Source organism: Carassius carassius, chromosome 11 (assembly GCF_963082965.1).
Source record: "Carassius carassius chromosome 11, fCarCar2.1, whole genome shotgun sequence".
Taxonomy (NCBI): domain Eukaryota; kingdom Metazoa; phylum Chordata; class Actinopteri; order Cypriniformes; family Cyprinidae; genus Carassius; species Carassius carassius.
This window is the reverse complement of record NC_081765.1, coordinates 9,962,276-9,981,568: the sequence shown is the minus strand read 5'-3', so window position 1 is coordinate 9,981,568 and position 19,293 is coordinate 9,962,276. Positions and strand designations below refer to the sequence as shown.

At 36.7% G+C, this 19,293-nt stretch overlaps 1 protein-coding gene across 3 annotated transcripts in view; it reads left to right on the top strand.

Annotated features, from left to right (window-relative positions):
* The window catches only part of LOC132152747 (unconventional myosin-XVI-like), a 217,292-nt gene that overhangs the window by 148,913 nt on the left and 49,086 nt on the right, over window positions 1-19,293 (top strand). For all 3 annotated transcript variants that reach the window (XM_059561610.1, XM_059561609.1, XM_059561611.1), the window contains exons 20-25: window positions 725-866; window positions 2,047-2,119; window positions 6,626-6,778; window positions 10,691-10,891; window positions 11,093-11,168; window positions 13,208-13,380. In XM_059561610.1, the coding sequence (XP_059417593.1) occupies window positions 725-866; window positions 2,047-2,119; window positions 6,626-6,778; window positions 10,691-10,891; window positions 11,093-11,168; window positions 13,208-13,380 (818 nt within the window). The remainder of the gene's footprint in view (window positions 1-724; window positions 867-2,046; window positions 2,120-6,625; window positions 6,779-10,690; window positions 10,892-11,092; window positions 11,169-13,207; window positions 13,381-19,293) is intronic.

Here is a 19,293-nt window from a genome sequence, read left to right as displayed (position 1 = left end):
ATTAATTTGCCACAAAAATGAAAACATGAAACTTCTTCTGATGGATTCAATCTTGTATGACTTACTTTCTGCTTCGGAACACAGTTGTTTAAGAGTGTATTCATGCTGTTCTTTCCATATCCCAAAATTGATAGTGACCATGGCTGTTCAGTTTTAAAAATGAGAAAGTTATTATATAACATTAGACAAAAAGATGGACAGACATATACTGTACATAGGGATGCACGGATACTAAATATCTCTACTGATACAGATTTGATTTGATACTGATTAATCAGAATGACATCTGTCGATATGGATAGTTTGGGTTTTTAAGGAATAAAGTCTCTCTCTGTTAATGGTACATGGTACATTACTACAAATATTAGAGGTTTTGTTTTTATTTGTTTAACTGTGTTAAAGTGAGCTTGTGCTATATTTGACAGCCCTAAAATGTACACGAGACATTTTATTTTTATGTTTTTACATTCTGCATGTTCCCTATTGATCGACAAGATATAATTGTCTCTGATCATCAACTGTTCTTAAACGATCAGCTGATGTGTGATGTACAGATAGTTGCTTTTACCGTATAATTCAGATTATTGGCTGATACATCACTGCATACCTAATATATACATATACATAGTGGTGACCAACACATATGACCACCTGTGCTAGTCTTTGAGGATGGAAGACAATGTGAAAAGGTTACTAACTGCTTGACATTTGCCCTCTGCTTCAGGTGATGTCATAACAAGGCGCCACACAGTCGAAATGTCAAACCATCACAGAGATCTCTTGGCTAAAGCTCTGTATGGACGACTCTTCAGCTTCTTGGTCAATAACATTAACTTTTACCTCCAAGGCCATGAAGAAAGCACTGGGTAAGATGCATGTATGTGTGTGTGAGCGTGCACGTGAGCTTAGATTCATGCTTTTATATGAATACATTTTCCTTTGTGCATTTGAGTGTGAATGAGACCTGAATAAAGGAGATAGTTATTGAGTTATTGTACATCTCAGCAGCTCACAGAACATACTCAGCTGTTACTAGTAGAAACAAGCACCAAGTCCTTCTCAGAGACCTTCTGTGATTAATTTTTGTCAAAACAGTGAGGTTTTTTAATTATTCACATAGTGTATGTAAGACATCTGCCATAAAGCACCCGAAGGTAAGTTGACAGAGCCAGTAGCGTATGAGCATGAAGACACTCTTCCCGTGCTGTTATTGCATTATGTGAAAGGTATCTCGCGGCTAAAACTGAAATTTCCATGGAACTCCAAGTATGTGTATTCACACACAAACAAGTCACAGTGAATCATCATTCCACACGATTTCACATGCCTCACTATCCCTCCAAAAATGAAATTATATTCACCCTGGAAGACAAACCAATGTGCACTTTGACAAACAATTATAATCTTGCAGCTTCTCTAATGGCTGTATGCAGTAAATACTTTCACAATATTGCTGTTTTACAGACTCCAAGCTTTTGAATGGCTGTGTGTGTGTGTTATGTACATATGCATATACATATATGTTTGCTACAATTATAATGCAAGTAACAGTTATTTATTCAAGAATGGTAATTTCAACTAATACTCAGCAAGTATTAATTTTGGATGCTGAATATGGATTGAACAGAAGAAATAATCACAAATCCACACAATTAAAACCAGCTGTCTTTTATTTTTATGAAAGTTTTAGTATTTTAAGAAAACGAAGGTCTCTCTGTACATATTAGAAAGCATTCTGACATGTCGGACAGATTAAACACTTACAGAGATGTTGAGTGCTTCTAACGTAGATGCGGTGTAACAGTAAATTATGACAGAATTGTCTTGACATAACCTTTTGTTTCTTAGAAAACCTTGATTTTTTTTCTTGGCAGTGACCTTTGTGTTGTTGTTTTTCTTTCTATGTGCTTTTTACATCAGAAATGTTGCACTTAAGCCATACTTAAGCTGTGGTTCAAGATAATTTGTTTGCTTCAGGTCACAAATCAATGTTTATACTGCTCCCTCCCTCTAGAATCATGAACAGTGTTCCTATCTTTTTGACAGTGATCCTGCCCTTGAGATAAGCATCCTGGACATCTTTGGCTTTGAGGAATTCCAGCGCAATGGTTATGCAAAGGTAAGGGGAGACGGCACAGATATAATGAGGACAATGAAAATTACACATTAACATCTGATTGTGACCTTTTGAAAGTGTCTTTTATGTCATTATAATGTCAAACTGAGGCTAACATTTACAGCAGCCTCAATGAGTGCAGTCTGTTTAGCTTTTTATCTAACTCTTAAAAAAACACAAACTGCTCCTCACCTTGGTCCCTGGGCCTCCTAAACCCTGTACTCTTTTCTTGGTTTTGATGTGGAGCTGCCACACAGCCACAGACCAGTGGGAATCAATTTAGTGCGCTCATGATCCTGTTTCCCATACAGGGGAAAGCACTGCCAGTATGTTCCTGCTTTGGGCTATGACTTTTTTTTAGACTTAACGACAGACGGGGTGTTCTTCTGACTGTTTTTTTCAATGACAAAGGCATTTCATTCTATGCGAGACAGGACTCTGCTCACGCTGACTTTATAGCTCTGTTCCAAATCTGGGTGAGCTGCTTTATAGACTGTATCATAAGTGTGTTCTGAACGTTATTTAATATCTACAATTTGGAAAATTTGTATTATAATAGTTTGCAAGAATGTAAGTATATATACAGTGAGGTTTTGAAAATAGACTATTGAGTAGACAAGTTTACCTGTTTGGTGTGATGACGTTTAATAACCCATGTCACGGCTGGGGTATTACTGATGTATTTTATGTCATAGAGGTAAATGTGAAAATATATTAAGCTTGTGGTTTTTTAAAGACCTTATTTCAGTCATTTAACCAAAAGCCAATTCAATATACCTATTGACTTCAGGGTGATGGAACCAGAAATGCTCAGATTAGAACTAATTGAGCAAACGTGCAGTTATTTTTCTCCTTACCCCAGGTGAAATGCTTCTGATGTTTGTTTTTTTTTCTGGTTCAGGAGTGGCTTGGTTCTAGAAATGTGACAGCTGTAGCCCTTTTCCTGAAGATGTCTGAGTGTGGTGACTCTTGATGCGCTGACTCCAGCTTCAGTCCACTCCTTGTGAAGCTCTCCCAAGTTCTTGAATCAACTTTTCCTGACAATCTTCCCAAGGCTGTGGTCATCCCTGGTGCTTGTGCACCTTTTCCTACCACACTTTTTCCTTCCAGTCAACTTTCTATGAATATATTTTGATACAGCACTCTGTGAACAGCCAGCCCTTTCAGCAATGACCTTCTGTGGCTTACCTTCCTTGTGGAGGATGTTGATGATTGTCTTCTGGACAACTGTCATGTCAGTAGTCTTTCCCATAATTGTGGTTACATGTTCTAAACTCGCCCAAGAGGTACCCAGTATTTATACTCAAAATTAATTAAACTAATCAAGCTCAAAATGGAGATACTGCTTTTTTAATTTTCCTAAGCTGTAAGTTGTAACCATCAGAATTAAAACAAAAAAAAAACTTTTGAAATATTTTAGTTTATGTGCAATGAATCTAGAATATAAGAAAGTTTGCTTTCTTTAATTAATTTTATTATTATTATTATTTTTGAGATGCACCTGTAGATTAGAAAAATGCTTAATTCATCTCGGAATAATAGTTCAGAATGGACTATTAATGCTTAATTAATAAGCTTTTGGTATTAACATTAAGTGTTCTAAATCAGTCAGAAAGGCAGCTTTCTAGGTTTCTGTACAGAGCCTATACTCCAAAAATAAACGGTTTTTGTAGGTCCCAGAGAGGTCGTCTAAGGAAATGGAGTGACAATTAAACTTTAAGTTGTTGTGAAACCATTACTGCATTAGTTTTGGTCATACTTCACAGAGTTTTTTTATTTTGGACAGGAGCCCGGAGCCAGACCCAGACGCATAGCTGGGTGTGCCATATATATTACATATTTTTTTAAATCTGAAGAGTAGCATGAAATAAGGCAGCTGCTGTCAAGACCCCGATTTGTATTATTTTAGTGTTTTGGAGAGAGACAAATGTCCTAAGGCTAAGACGCCACATGTGCACACTGCCGCCCCCTGCCCGTCTACTGTGCAAGATGTGTTTTTGTACCGGACAGATGAGGTTGACGTTTGAGAGTGTGGGGGTGGGTTTCTCCTCAGCTGAACCCTTGGCATCAGACACAAAGGAGTCTCTGTGCATGGTCGTGTTTGACCCATGATCCATCGGCCAAGATTTGGCACCAACCAATTTCATTGTTGTCATAGACTCTATAGGGAAGATGCATGAGGTAATTTAGGGGCACTGTAGAGTAATGTTTCATACATAGCAGCTCCTGTCTGAGCTAGTTGTCCACTTCCAACTGCTAAACCAGCTGAGGATCTACATGGGAACTCTTGCTGAAACTTGCTGAGTTGATTTGCTGGTCTTATCAGGTTTTAGATGGCTCTGTCTGGCATTGCTTGATGGCTAGCAAGTCACATGTACAAACCATTTAAGAGTAGCAAACAGGCTTAGACTGGTTTGAATCTGCCACCAGATTCAGGCATGTGACCAAAAGCACACAATCTTATTGAATGGTCAGCTTTAATCACAAGATGATGGAAAAGAGATTAAATGCCTCTCTGTAAAAATGTCCTTTGCGTTGATGTGATTTGACAGTTCGTATCGTCAGAACAGGCTCATTAACTCATTAACTAATAATTCATCCAAATTAAAATGTTTTTGCACCACATTTTCAGACCGAACATTCATCTTGGTGTGAACATACCTTTAGACCAGAATTTATGTTCAAGCAGTGGATCAGCATAGCCAAGCTAAATACGGCAGACATTTTTGTGTGAGAATATTTTTAAAGATCTGTCCCCATCAGTCTAGATGAGGGTCTTTATTTGTGTGTGTGAATGTGTTCTTTCTGTGACAGATATTCATCTAGACAGATGTTGAGAGGTTGGCAGGTAGGTGTGTGTGTGTTCCATTGCTGGATATCTTCCTTGACAGAGTTGGACAAGGTGTAAATCAGGATCGGTGCTGGAAGAGATAAGTGCTTACCCACAATCCCCTGGGAGATCTCCTTGGGATGGTGTGTGTGACAGGTTGGGGAATTCTTACGAGACACTGAGATGTCGATTACTTGTCTTCTAAATGTTAAGCACCTTTAATCCACATGTGAAGGAAGAGTTACGGTCTTTGACCTCTCAAGGTCACAAGAATGAGAAAAAAAAACAAATGAGGTGTAAACTAGGTATTTAATGCCCACTTGGGGCATACCAATTACAATACAAGTATCAGAATCGGGTCTGAATGAAATGTGTAAGTCTACAAATACTCATCAAATACTCTTTCTTTATCATTTTCTATACATCCAATTACAAAAACCAATGCACCACTATTCTAGATTTTTTCTTCTTCTCCATACTAGGGGTTACACAATATAACAGAATTGACAGTAGACATGATAGACACCCCAATGTGCAGAAATGACAATCAGCAGTAAGTTTCTCTTGCATGCTTTTGTGCAGTTATCGTTACAAACTCTTGCATTTTGAGTGTGATTTATTATGACAGTGTCGTATCATCTCTGGTTAAGTGTTGTCTTGCATTAAGATAGTCTTGCATTGGGGCCTTAGTGCTTCTTTCAGAATGGATCTGAGATCATTTCTCCATGGAAGGGACTTTTTTTGCTCATTGCTCTGGAATTTTCCCTCTTTTTCTCCAAGCTCTTCATCTCAGCTCTGATCTTTTTCTTTCATGATGTGTGCAGTCTTCCTCTGACATCCTGTAGCGCTGTGAAACCTCATGATGAGAAGTTGATGAGGTGCACCCAGCTTTTCTAAAATGCTTGTTTTCTTTCCTCTCCATTGCTTCCACTGTGGTCGTCTGTTCTTCATCCAGTGCGTGTTGCCACATTAAACTTAGAAGACGCTTATGTTGATACAACCGAGCCGTATACTTCCCTCCGATGGATTTAGCAGTATCAAAACAACTCTATCATATACGACCTTAGCTCTTCTGAGAAAGCTATGAAAAACATATCTGAAATCAACAGCCAGATGAATTGAAGCTGAAGTGTGGCTGAAGAATTCTTTTGTTTAGGAGAAGGCCACCATCTACTCTTCTACTCCATCAGAAGTCATATATTTTGTCCTCATGGAAAAGCTTCTATGGCCTTCTTTGTAGTGTTAAGAAGCACTTGGTATATACCTTATATGGATCCCCACTGTGGTTCCTGCTTTGGCTTTTTAGACTTCCTTCCATTAGGGTTCCTTGTTTTTAACTTCCATCTCGGCAGGATTATGGTGTTAAATGATTTAAATGAGTCCAGTATCTGGGTTATTAGGGTGAATTCCTGGAATAAACCCACTCACTGAAGTGTGTGGAACAGTGAGTGAATGGGTGCGAGGGGTTAATGTTGAATGCTTATTATAGCTATGTTCGTTAAGAGGTAATTAACATACATGCCAGCTCTTTGTGTGCAGATAAAACTGCCTGTCACATAGCTAATGTTTGGAAAATATGTGTAATGCTAAAATTTTATGAAAAGCATTGTTTGTGACCACGTCAACAAAGGTGTATAAACATGAAAAATGAAGTGACTTTTGTGTTTTTGTGTCTGTAGCTGTGCGTGAACATGGTGAATGAGCGGATAAGGCAGTTCACCGCAGACGTGCTCTTCCAGCAGGAGCAGCAGGAATGTCTGCAGGAGGGGGTTGCCATGGAGATGCTACGCTCCCTCGGCAACCAGACAGCGGTGCTGGACTTCTTCTTCCAGGTACACAGTCAAGAGCGGCTTTCCGAGAGCTGTGGAAGGAGGGAGGGAAGGAAAGGAAAGCTTTTTTCCCACCCTGAGGCTGCTGACCCTTTACAAGAGCCCCTCTGTTGCCTCTTTAATTGCTGTTACTGCCGTCTCTTCATTTACTGACTCAATAACGGATGTTTTACAAAGACTAACACACATCCAGACGTGTTGAATTCCCTTAGGTGTCGCAAAGATGTGATAAAGCCCATATTTTAGACTATGAATCTATTAGCCATTTGTCAGATGTGACCATTTTATGAGTCTTGAAATGACTGAGTGACACAGCATTTTACACACAGTAGCACATTTTCTCTTGCCACACACTACATATATTATATTATTCTGTGTACATTTAAATGGGTTTTATGACAGTCTGTTTCAAGCTTTCACATACAGGTGCTGGTCGTATAATTAGAATATCATCAAAAAGTTGATTTATTTCACTAATTCCATTCAAAAAGTTAAACTTGTATATTATATAAATTCATTGCACAAAGACTGATATATTTCAAATGTTTATTTTTTTTTAATTTTGATGATTATATCTGATAACTAATACTTAGTTGGGGCTCCTTTTGCCTGAATTACTGCAGCAATGCGGTGTGGCATGGAGTCGATCAGCCTTGTGGCACTGCTCAGGTGTTATGAGAGCCCAGGATGCTCTGATAGTGGCCTTCAGCTCTTCTGCATTGCTGGGTCTGGCATATTGTATCTTCCTCTTCACAATACCCCATAGATTTTGGTAACACTTTAGAATAGGTAACACATATTAGTTGCTTATTAGCATGCATATTACTAGATTATTAGCCATGTATTAGTGCTAATTAAGAACATATTAATGCCTTATTCTACTTGACCTTATTCTACATCCCTAATCTTACCCAATACCTAAACCTAACAACTACCTTACTAACTATTAATAAGCAGCAAATTAAGAATTTATTTATTAAATTGCCGAAGTTAATAGTTAACAAGTGTTACCTATTCTAAAGTGTTACCTAGATTTTCTATGGGCTTAAGGTCCGGAGAGTTTGCTGGCCAATTAAGAATAGGACTACCATGGTCCTTAAACCAGGTTCTCGTCCCCTTGGAATTATAAGGTTCTATCTGCATTCCGAGTAGTTTTGAGATATTGAGCTTCAAAGTTTTTGTGTTCCATTCGACTGTGTAGATAGAACCTTATTGTTTTTTAAATTAAAAAGTCCCATAATGTACACAACATTAAAAAAATCTATCACATAATGTAAAAATGTTGACACAGAATAAGAATATGTGAATAACTCAATTTTGACAAAGATGTCAGACAGAACCTTATAATTACGTTCTGGTAGCTTTGGCACTGTGTGCAGGTGCCAAGTCCTGTTGGAAAATGAAATCTGCATCTCCATAAAGTTGGTCAGCAGCAGGAAGCATGAAGTGCTCTAAAACTTCCTGGTATACGGCTGCGTTGACCTTGGTCCTCGGAAAACACAATGGACCAACACCAGCAGATGACATGGCACCCCAAACCATCACTGACTGTGGAAACTTTACACTGGACCACAAGCAATGTGGATTGTGTGCCTCTCATCTCTTCCTCTAGACTCTGGGACCCTGATTTCCATAGGAAATGCAAAATTTACTTTCATCAGAGAACATAACTTTGGACCACTCAGCAGCAGTCCAGTCCTTTTTGAAGCGAGATGCTTCTGACGCTGTCTGTTGTTCAAGAGTGGCTTGACACAAGGAATGCGACAGCTGAAACCCATGTCTTGCATACGTCTGTGCGTAGTGGTTCTTGAAGCACTGACTCCAGCTGCAGTCCACTCTTTGTGAACCTCCCCCACATTTTTTAATGGGTTTTGTTTCACAATCCTCTCCAAGGTGTGGTTATCCCTATTGCTTGTACACATTTTTCTACCACATCTTTTCCTTCCCTTCACCTCTCTATTAATGTGCTTGGACACAGAGCTCTGTGAACAGCCAGCCTCTTTTGCAATGACCTCTTGTGTCTTGCCCTCCTTGTGCAAGGTGTCAATTGTCGTCTTTTAGACAACTGTCAAGTCAGCAGTCTTCCCCATGATTGTGTAGCCTACAGAACTAAACTGAGGGACCATTTAAAGGCCTTAGCAGGTGTTTTGAGTTAATTAGCTGATTAGAGTGTGGCACCAGGTGTCTTCAATATTGAACCTCTTCACAATATACAAATTTCTGAGATACTGAATTTGGGATTTTCCTTAGTTTTCAGTTATAATCATCAAAATTGAAAGAAATAAACTTTTGAAATATATCAGTCTGTGTGTAATGAATTAATATAATATACAATTTTCACTTTTTGAATTGAATTAATGAAATAAATCAACTTTTTGATGATATTCTAATTATATGACCAGCACCTGTATATGTCCTTCACTGATAAACAGCCCCAACATGTCTGCTACATTTGTTTAAATTTAAATTTGTTTAAAAATACACAATTGTATCAGATGATATGAAGGTATAAAATGGAAATATTATGGTACTTGGTAACAGTTTACAACTTTTTTTTTTTTCAGTCAGCATTTCTTTGTCATGCTTATTTATTATTGTTTTATTTTGTTTTATTTTCATTTGATTTGTTAAGTTTTTTGGCTTGATTTTGATTTGATTATTATTACTATTATTATTTATTCAATTTTTTTTTTTTTAACAGTCCTGCAGTGTGAAAATGTATTTATTTTATAGACATAAAATAGGATTATAATTGCTCAAATAATATGAATATAGAATCTGCATACTAATTCTAAAGTATTATAAAGAAACTATATAATAGTAAATTATGCACGTGATGTCATGCCACAGGATGTGCCAACTAATAGATCAGAGTCAGCTACCCAATTTAATGTAGTATTGTGTAAAAAAAAAAAACAGTTCTTCTTTATTTAGGCCTATTTCCTTTGATGGACTGATACTGTTAAGAGAAAAGTAGCGACAAATAAATCATAAAAATAAAGAAAATATGCACAAATAATCTAACTACAAGCAACAGCACAGATAAATACAAATAAAGATTCAAATAAAATTAACAGTGCTTTTCAGTTTTTTTTAGGTAAGTCTAACATTTGTTTTTAGGAACAGAAATTGAATATAAAGTAATCAAATGTAAAATAACATTGCATATTTGACTATATAAATGAAAGATTATTCCTTTAAGTTACAAAAGCTATTCATGCTATTCAAGCGCAATGAGTGATTTTCTTGTATTTTGTTGTTTAGCATTAAAAAAGCACTGTCACTTTAAAATCCAGTACCCTGATGCTGTACGTTCAGCCAACTATGTCTACTAGGATACTCACCAAGACAGGATAGTCAAAATTTTTTTTTTTTTTTTTTATGAATTTGTCTATTCAAGCACAAGACCTGAAAGAGAACTCAGTGTTTGCAGGCTGAGACCTGAGACCTGAACGCGGGTTTGTCAACACCTGGGTGCTGACGACAGCATAAATGACTGGTCATATTCCAGCATACGGCATTGATATTGAACAAAGTTTACAAAGAATGATTGGTTGATTTCTTTTGTTCATCGCTCTTGTTGAAATGTATTGGGAAGCCAGAATGTGTATCTATTGACAGAAACATACATTAGCAGAACTCTGTCTGTTTTATACTTAAAATACTAATATTAAAAAATAAAAAACTCTATTACAGGTGCTTTGTCAGATTTATGTTGAACCGTGGTGCAAAAACTGTAGAGATGGTTCGAATTGTTTTTTTTTTGTTGTTTTTTTTTACAAAGAACCATTACACCCCTTCTGAACACTATAATTTACTGTTGTCCAGCATGTTTGTGTGTGCAAGTGAAATTTACCATCCTACTGTACACAGCATAACTGTGTGTGTGTGTGTGTGTGTGTGTGTGTGTTACAGAAGCCTCAGGGTGTGCTGTGTATCATTGATGAGGAGAGTCAGTCCCTCAAGCCATGTGAAGTCAACCTTTATAAGCGACTGCAGATACAGCTGGATTCCTCTGGTACAGACACGGTGTCACTCACAACGAAGGATGGCAATGGGAACCCCCCACCCAAAGACCAGGGGCCATCATTTACCGTCACTCACTATGCCGGCAAGGTGGGTTACGGGAAACTGCGAGTTCAAACATGCACATGCTGAGATCACGGTCATGTGCTTAACCAGAGCCTCACACACAAACACAAACCCACAGTCACACACTTCCGAGAAGCCCTCCAGAGAGTCAACACGCTTTGTCATGCTGAGAGTGAGGGCTATTCTTAGCGCTGAACTCGTGTGTTTGTGTGTCCTCTATTGCAGGTGACCTATGACCTGACTGGCTCACTGGACAAGAACAAGGATGTTCTTCCCCAAAACATCTTGTTTGTTATGAAAAGTAAGGATTGGGAGTTTTGTGTTCTAGTTAACCTCTATATGGGCAACAAGCTCACCATGGTAACTGTAGCTCCCATCAAAAAAATAATAAATTCCCACCGGTTAATGGACGTGTGAGGAGAGTTAGTTCGCTGGAGTTTTCCCTCTTTCCCTCGCTTTTCTTCACATTTAAATGGCTTGTAAATGCCCATGCACATTTTACTTAAACTTTCGAATTAGCTGCAATTTTTCATCAATTGCTTGAATGGACAGCAACAACGTCAAACTCACTTGTATTAAATATAGAACTTTTATTAACAAAACAAATAAAAAAATCACCATGTTAGAGGCCTAATATAAAATAACAAATAACTTGCACAAAGTTTCGTTTTTAAAAACTGAAAATCAGCAAACTATATACTCTATATACTTTATATATAAATAAAACTCATTTTACTATTGCCAACCAGGCGCTTTTCCATTTCATTTTGAAAATACTGGCCCTATTTTAACGATCTAAACGCACGGCGCAGGTGAACTCCAAACGTGTAAGAATCCACTTTTGCTAGTTTAATGACTGGAAAACGGTCGCCGCACTTGGGGCATGCTCTAAATGGGTTGTCTCTATTCTCGTAATGGGTGTTTATTTTGTTTATTGCACGTTTATTGCACGTTACACCAAGTCTCATCTCCCATTCCATTTAAAAGCCAGTTGCGCTCGCACCATGGGGGGTTTACTATTTTCATGGCGGAATGTAATTTTTAAAAATGTTTGAGTGTTCAGTTTCTTAAAATAGCAACGCGCCAACAATGTGCCTGAACACAGCTCTTTTTTTAAACCATCATGCCCTGGGGCGCGCAAATGAATTTGCGATTTAAACAACACGGCACAGGATGGGAAAATAAGAACTGCGTCGGGCTGAAACTAGCTGAAACATTTGCACCGCATCTTGCACCGCATTGCGCCAGGTGTATGATTGGGCCCAATATCTTCTTCCACCATCTTGTCATTCTCACTTTACACTTCTTGGGTTAAGGCTAGAGGGGATACAGCTATTGCATTTGCACATTAATATTTCATAATTTTTGTCACGCTGAAAAACAGTGATTACTGTATTTGCATTATTATTGTAAGGGATAGGTTTAGGGTTGTGAAAGCTGTAGACACTAATAAAACAATCTAATAGGTAGAAAAATTAATGTATTGTTACTTTCTGGCCATAACTTGTATCCCTTCTAGCCACAGCACTCTTCTTGTCAGTTATCTCTACTTGATAAGTGAAATCTAACTCCTGCTGCTACTCTGTGATGAGACTGTTGTTCTGTATACTGCATCAAGCAGCTGCTTTCAGATTTCTAAATTAATGCAAATATTTGTATTTCTATAAAAAATCTATACAATGGGGAGGGGCAGTGACATAACCGATGTAGCGTCTTAACACCAATAACACCTTGCCTTGATTGAAAAATACCCATCCAAGATGCTGAAAAATTTGGTGAACAATTTTAATGTGTATCATTACTGTTTAACATAGTTTAGTGTAATTACAAATGGATTATTTTACCCAATTTTTGTTTGTGCTGAACTTAATAGTGGGTAGGTTGTTAGCTTCGCAACATTCTAAACTGTTTAAAATCAGTAGTGAGTCAAATCTTCCGTGCGCTTCATGTAAAGAGCGTTGTATGTAAGACAAAAAAGTGTAGCGTTCAAAATAATTTACTTCTGTGGTTAGTTAGTGTTGCTACTTAGCCAGTTACTCCCAATGTTGTGGACGTGTGAACTGTGATCCTGCTGCAGTGCATTTCATGTAAGTTTTAGCATTCTTCCTTTTTTTTTTCCTATACACCTCCTCCTCACCCCATGTTTGGCAGGTCAGAGGTCAACATGATGCAGGAGCGTGTGCTCACATAGAGATTTGAATGGGGTGCTGTTATGTTGTTTGTAGGGGATGGTGAAAATGAGGGGAGATGATTAGCTCTGGTGCCTGGCGTAATTAAGCTCCAAACGTGTATAGCCTTGTGTTTATTTTCTCTCTCCATTCTCTCTTCCTCCCTGAGCAGCAAGTGAGAACGTGCTCATCCATCAAATGTTCCAGTGTAAGCTGACTCAGACAGGCTCATTGGTTCCTCATCACCAGCGGCTGAATCTCCGAGGGTCCAAAGGCACTTTGCTTAACAAGAGCACTACGCTAAATCCTGCCAGAGATGCCAAAAAATATGTGGAACTGAACAAGGTACCTAAATACAATAGTGAACCTTCACAGCCTATTGGCACTAGTTTCATTTTAACCTGATTATTTTTAGTTTTATTATACTAGAATATTTGGTAACACTTTAGAATAGGGAACACATATTCACTATTAATAGAGTTTTCCCTGAAAAAACTCCTACATTTCTGATTATTAATAGTTAGTAAGGGTGTTGTTAAGTTTAGGAATGGGGTGGATTAAGGGATCTAAAATATGGTCATGCAGAATACGACATTAATATGTGCTGTATAAATACTAATAAACAGCAAATATGCTAGTAATATGCATGCTAATAAGCAGCTAGTTAGTAGTGAGAATTGGTCCTTAAAATAGTGTTTATTTTTACTTTTTTTAATAAAAAATACATTTTTATCATAAAATTATAATTATTTATATTTACATTTAAATAACCTTTATATATATATATATATATATATATATATATATATATATATATTTTTTTTTTTTTTTAAATACACAATTTTATAATAATATTAAAAATGCATTAAATTCTAATAAAAATAAAACGTTTCATGATATTTATATATTTATTTATTTGTTTTATTTTTATTGTAACGCTGGATCCCTCACAGCTTAATGAAATCAATACAACATTTTAATACATTTATTTATGTAATAATTGTATATCTATGTATTTGTTTGTGTAGTTTTTCTTCTTAACAACATATTTTATTTTTATTGCAACTAAAACTATAATTATTTATTGAGAGAATGGAGAAAAGTCAGCATAGAATTTGATGTGAATTGCTTCATAATATCCTTGTTATAAGCAACAATAGAAATATCCAGTACTTGGACTTGGATGCATGGTTTTGGTCACGCACATGGGCTTCCTCACTCCACTGTGACGTATATGTTTCAGCATTGGCATTAACTCAGTGTGGCTTCACAGTCCTCCATAAACTCATACAGTGACGATTATACACCATATGACTCTGCTGCAAACATGACCGGAGCAGCCAGAGCAAACCGTGCCTTTTCACAAGCTGTAGTATTTTTAGCTTATCAAGTCTGCGCTGGAAATTGACCTAGACACTGTTACCATAAATACATTCTGTCCATTGATCAGCTTTCCACAGCCAGATATCCCATTCAGAGAAAACACAGGGCTTTAACAGACTGCGTCACACTGGTCACAAACACACACGGATGCGTCACACAGCTCTATCTCTGCTGCGTTTCTCAATCACCCTCCTCCCTTTTCTCCTCTCAGTCTGTTTCTCTCCTACTCCGTTTGTATTTCAATGATATGAAGTCAATTTCATTCTCACCGTTTCTTTTTCCACTATCTCTCTGTCACAGATCTGAGATGACTTCTAGTCTAAATCTCACAAAAACGCATCAGCTGAGCATCCAAAATTGATCTAAATGTTTTGTAAAATGTTTAAATTAGGTTCTAAGCGTTTATTTATATTTGTGTGTATATAATAAATAGTGATTATTTTAATTGGCTGTGCAATTTTGTGTTAAAACAGTGTATAAATACTAGGGATGTAACAATACCATTTTTTTCAGAACCGATACGATACGATACCGAAAACTCTGAGTTTCTGCCGATACCGATCCAATCGGATACCAGCACTGTTTTTCTTTTTTTTTTTTTTTATAATGTAGAATTTCTATACTTCTCTGTGTTGACCTGATAATCACTCTTTTGTGTGTTAAAATCAATCATGCAAACGTGGCCAAGAATTAGGAATTTTTTAAATAACTTAATTTGTACCCTTGTTTAATTCCCTTATGAATTTATGGCCAAGTTTTATTAATTTAGTCCCTTGTTTTAGGTCAGTCGAGGTCATGTTGTACTAATTTGCCTAAAGGAAACTAATTAGTACAACATGGCCAGGATTGACCTAAAATGCAGAAACAAATTAATAAAACATGGCTTTGAATTAATAAGTCGTGGGGAAAAAATTTCTTAAATCTTAATAGATGGCTATAATGTATTTTTTTTTCACCATGTAGTATTGCTGTTTTGAATCATATGGAAAATGTATCACTGTATAGTTCTGTAATATATAAGACCATTTTAAGTTGAATTTCCAGAATTTATAAATCTATTGGGATAGTGCAAATGGTCATAATGATTCAAAATAATCCTTCTTTTGTTTTGTTTTTTGTGAAAAATATAATTTTATTTATTTAATATGATTCTGAGGTTAAAGATTACCGACACTGTACATGTTCTTGAGATTCACCCTTGACTTTTATAAGTCACATTTGACCATCACTTCCATTCTCTCTTCATTCTCTTCAGTTCCTTTCTCTGTCTTTTAATCATATATGCCATCTCTCCTTTCCTTCTCTTCTGTCTTTTCAGGTCAGTGCTGTGGTGTGTGTGTGTGTGTGTGTGTGTGTGTGTGTGTGTGTGTGTGTGTGTGTGTGTGTGTGTGTGTGTGTGTGTGTGTGTGTGTGTGTGTGTGTGTGTGTGTGTGTGTGTGTGTGTGTGTGTGTGTGTGTGTGTGTGTGAGAGAGAGAGAGAGAGAGAGAGAGAGAGAGAGATTGGCTCAGTCTTATGTAAGACACCCAGTACATGAGCCCCTGGTTACCCACATACCCTGGTTTTAGCCTCTTACATAAGCAGTAGTTCTTTTCCCATAGAGTGACTGGGACAGTAATATGAAGTAACAAGATGAGATCCTGCTGTGGCTTGAAACAGAAAAGCACAAATGAGTGGTTTGTTTGGTTTGCCATTTGATGTGAGAAATCGGATGAAAAAGTTGCACCAGATTTTATTTTTCTTTCTTTTGTTGTGTGTCCTGAAAATGAGAAGATTTGATGTGGTTGCAGTGTTTTCTGGGAATCAGGGCACCCCGAAGAGATTTTGATTTAAAGCAGCAGTTTGCCGCGAAATTTAATCATTTTCTTTCCTACTGAGTAGCTAAATGAGTGAGCCGTGTCATCAGTGTCTGGCCTTTTTTCCCCACCAGAACAGTTGTTTGACTAAGAAAAAACAAATTTTCCCTTTTTACACTGCACAGTTTGAACTACTTTTGCTTTTAAAACAACATTATATTACATTTAATTGCTTTCATGTGACATTAGGGAAGAAAAAGAAAAAAAGATTCTAAAACCAGCTATGCATTCAGTTGATTAAAAGTTAAGTAAAGATCCCATTGAAATTACATTTACAAAAGTGATTTTATATATATATATATATATATATATATATATATATATAAGCATATTAAATGCAAGTAAATTGTCTACTTTAATGCTTCATTAAAATATACAAATATGGGTGAAATAATGTTCATTATTTAGCATAACAGATATATTTATGTAAAAATGCAACAGCATACTTATTCTGGCCTGTTCTTATGCTGTTCTACTGAACATTCTATTCATGAAACAAACCTGACATAAAAAATAGAGACTGAAAGCTGTATGAGTATGAGTCAAAAGAATCAAGACTCAGACACACCATCATAGGTGAACTATTATTAAATCACCACCTCGGTCTAGAAAGAATCAGAACTCTCCATTGGCTTGGAAAATATTTTTTTTTCTTCTTCTTTTTTTTTACTCTACAGACCAATATACTATTTTACACACGCACACGATTCCACCCAATCAGTTTAATCTAGAGTGACTTACTATGTGTTATTTCCCAGAACAGATTACCTCTAGGGTTAAAAGTGCACAATGATTATATACTGTAGTCGAACTGTGATGTCCATAACTTTCCAGTTCCTGAGTCACCTTTAGTCAGTGGTGGATGAAGTACACAAATCAAGTACTTATATTAAAAGTGCAGATAAGTATAATAAAATATTACTCTAGTAAAAGTACTCCTTTTTCAATTTTACTCATGTAAGTACAAAAGTACTAAATTTTTTATGTACTTAAGTAAAAAAGTACAGAAATATAGATTTTGCAATTTTATATAGGCTACTTAATATTATTTTATATTAGCACATATTTTTTTAATAATCCTGCTTCTCAAAATCAGTTGTCGAATCTGAAACAGCTGCAATTGGATCATTCTAATTCGTAAGCGAATCATTTGTTGCGATTGGCGATCCGATTTGAAAGGCTCATTGAAAAGACTCAGTTCGTTCATGAATCAGAAACCTCTTCTGTGTGTCGCAGCATGTGATATATTATAAGGAGTAACGATATGTTTTATGAAATGTAGTGAAGTAAAAAGTACGATCTTATACTTTGGAATGTAGTGAAGTAACAGTAAAAGTTACTTAAAATAAAACTACTCCAGTAATGTAAAGATAGCCTACTTTAAACATTTTAAGTACAGTAACGAAGTAAAGCTACTCCGTTACTGACCACCACTAGTTAGCTGCTTTTGTAGTAGTGACCTAGATCCATTAGATTAGTGGTTCTCAATTCCAGTACTCGTGCACTACTGCTCTGCACATTTTGCATGTATCTCTTATCACTTCAGATGTTTGCTCTGACCGTAAGTGCCTTGCGAAGTGGACTTTAAAGCATATTCTGCCAAGATTCCAGTTTGAAGGGAGCGTATTTGTTTCATTCAAAGGGCATTAAAGTGTGTGAGGCTTGTATATAAATTGTATTTCAGAGGTATATTATGTCACACTTCACTCTTCTCCAGTAAGTTTTGTCTGTGTGTGAAGACGCTGCAGACATTGGTGTAGCACAAATCATGTGACTGAATGTTCTGAAGTGAAGTAAACTTCAACTGATTTTCCCCTGCTCGACAGACCGATATAACGATTATTTTATACACAAGATTGCACCAAATCAGCTTATCTTTGTAAAATGGCATAGCTTCTTAAATAACAAATTAATGTACACTCTTAACATCACATTATGATATCATGATAATTAATCACTATTCATCATAGAACTAGTGATTAGAACTAAAACTTGGTAACCATGTATGAATGCATAAACTTAGGACTGATGGTGGTGTTTAAGATATTGTTGGTCATAGATAACAATAATTATTATTAAACAATACTGCTACTGTTATCTGCTGGGTTCATGAATATTAATCACGTAATCAGCGTTCGCTCGAGCTGATTTGCTGAAAACAAAACAGGAACGGTAATAGATGAGTGCCAGCCAATGAGATTGCCCTTTGCGCACTAGATCCGCCCACTACTGGAGAAACCGGCATATCTTCTGCTTATTCTTAAAAGCTGAATAATTCTAAATGATTCTGTTATTTTGACAGAAAAATATAACAAAGAATAACATATACATGTAAAGCGTTGATTGAGCTTTCTTTGCATGTGTGAGAAACAGCGCTCTTAGTAAACCGCTCTCAGAGTCGTGGGCCTTCACCACTAGCGTTTACAGTGTGTCAAATACAGGTGCACTGTGCATCCATGACATGATGATGACATGATTTATACTATAGTCACATCGATAGTGATATCATGTGCTGTCACCGAGTACAGGGTGTACTGTATCAGGATTATCACAGGGTTTCCGTGGGGTCTTAAAAAGCCTTAAATTTAGTTGTATCAAATTTTACTTAAATTGAACAAGAAAGTCTTAATTTATGATTTCAAGAGGTCTTAAATTTGGGGACAGAAAGACCAGAATTACGATATGGCTGAATGTGACGATTAAACTTAAGGTCATTGCACACTGAGTCCGAAATTTTCGCATGCGTTTTTTCGTATTCTTATTCAGAAAAAATTGTCACGCACAGAGACCTTGCACACGGAGTCCGATGCATATCAATGAGTGCGTTACGAAAAAAAAAACGCAAAACAATACAAAATGTCGTCTTCAAGTAGTGAGAATGATTTTCTTAAAAAGAGAAAAAGAAAGAGGAAATATTGGGTCCATCCACTCCTGCGATCGCGTAGAGAGGAAGGAGCGTTCCACCTCCCTATCAAGGAGCTGCGGGATTATCCAGACCGATTCAAAGTTTACTTCAGGATG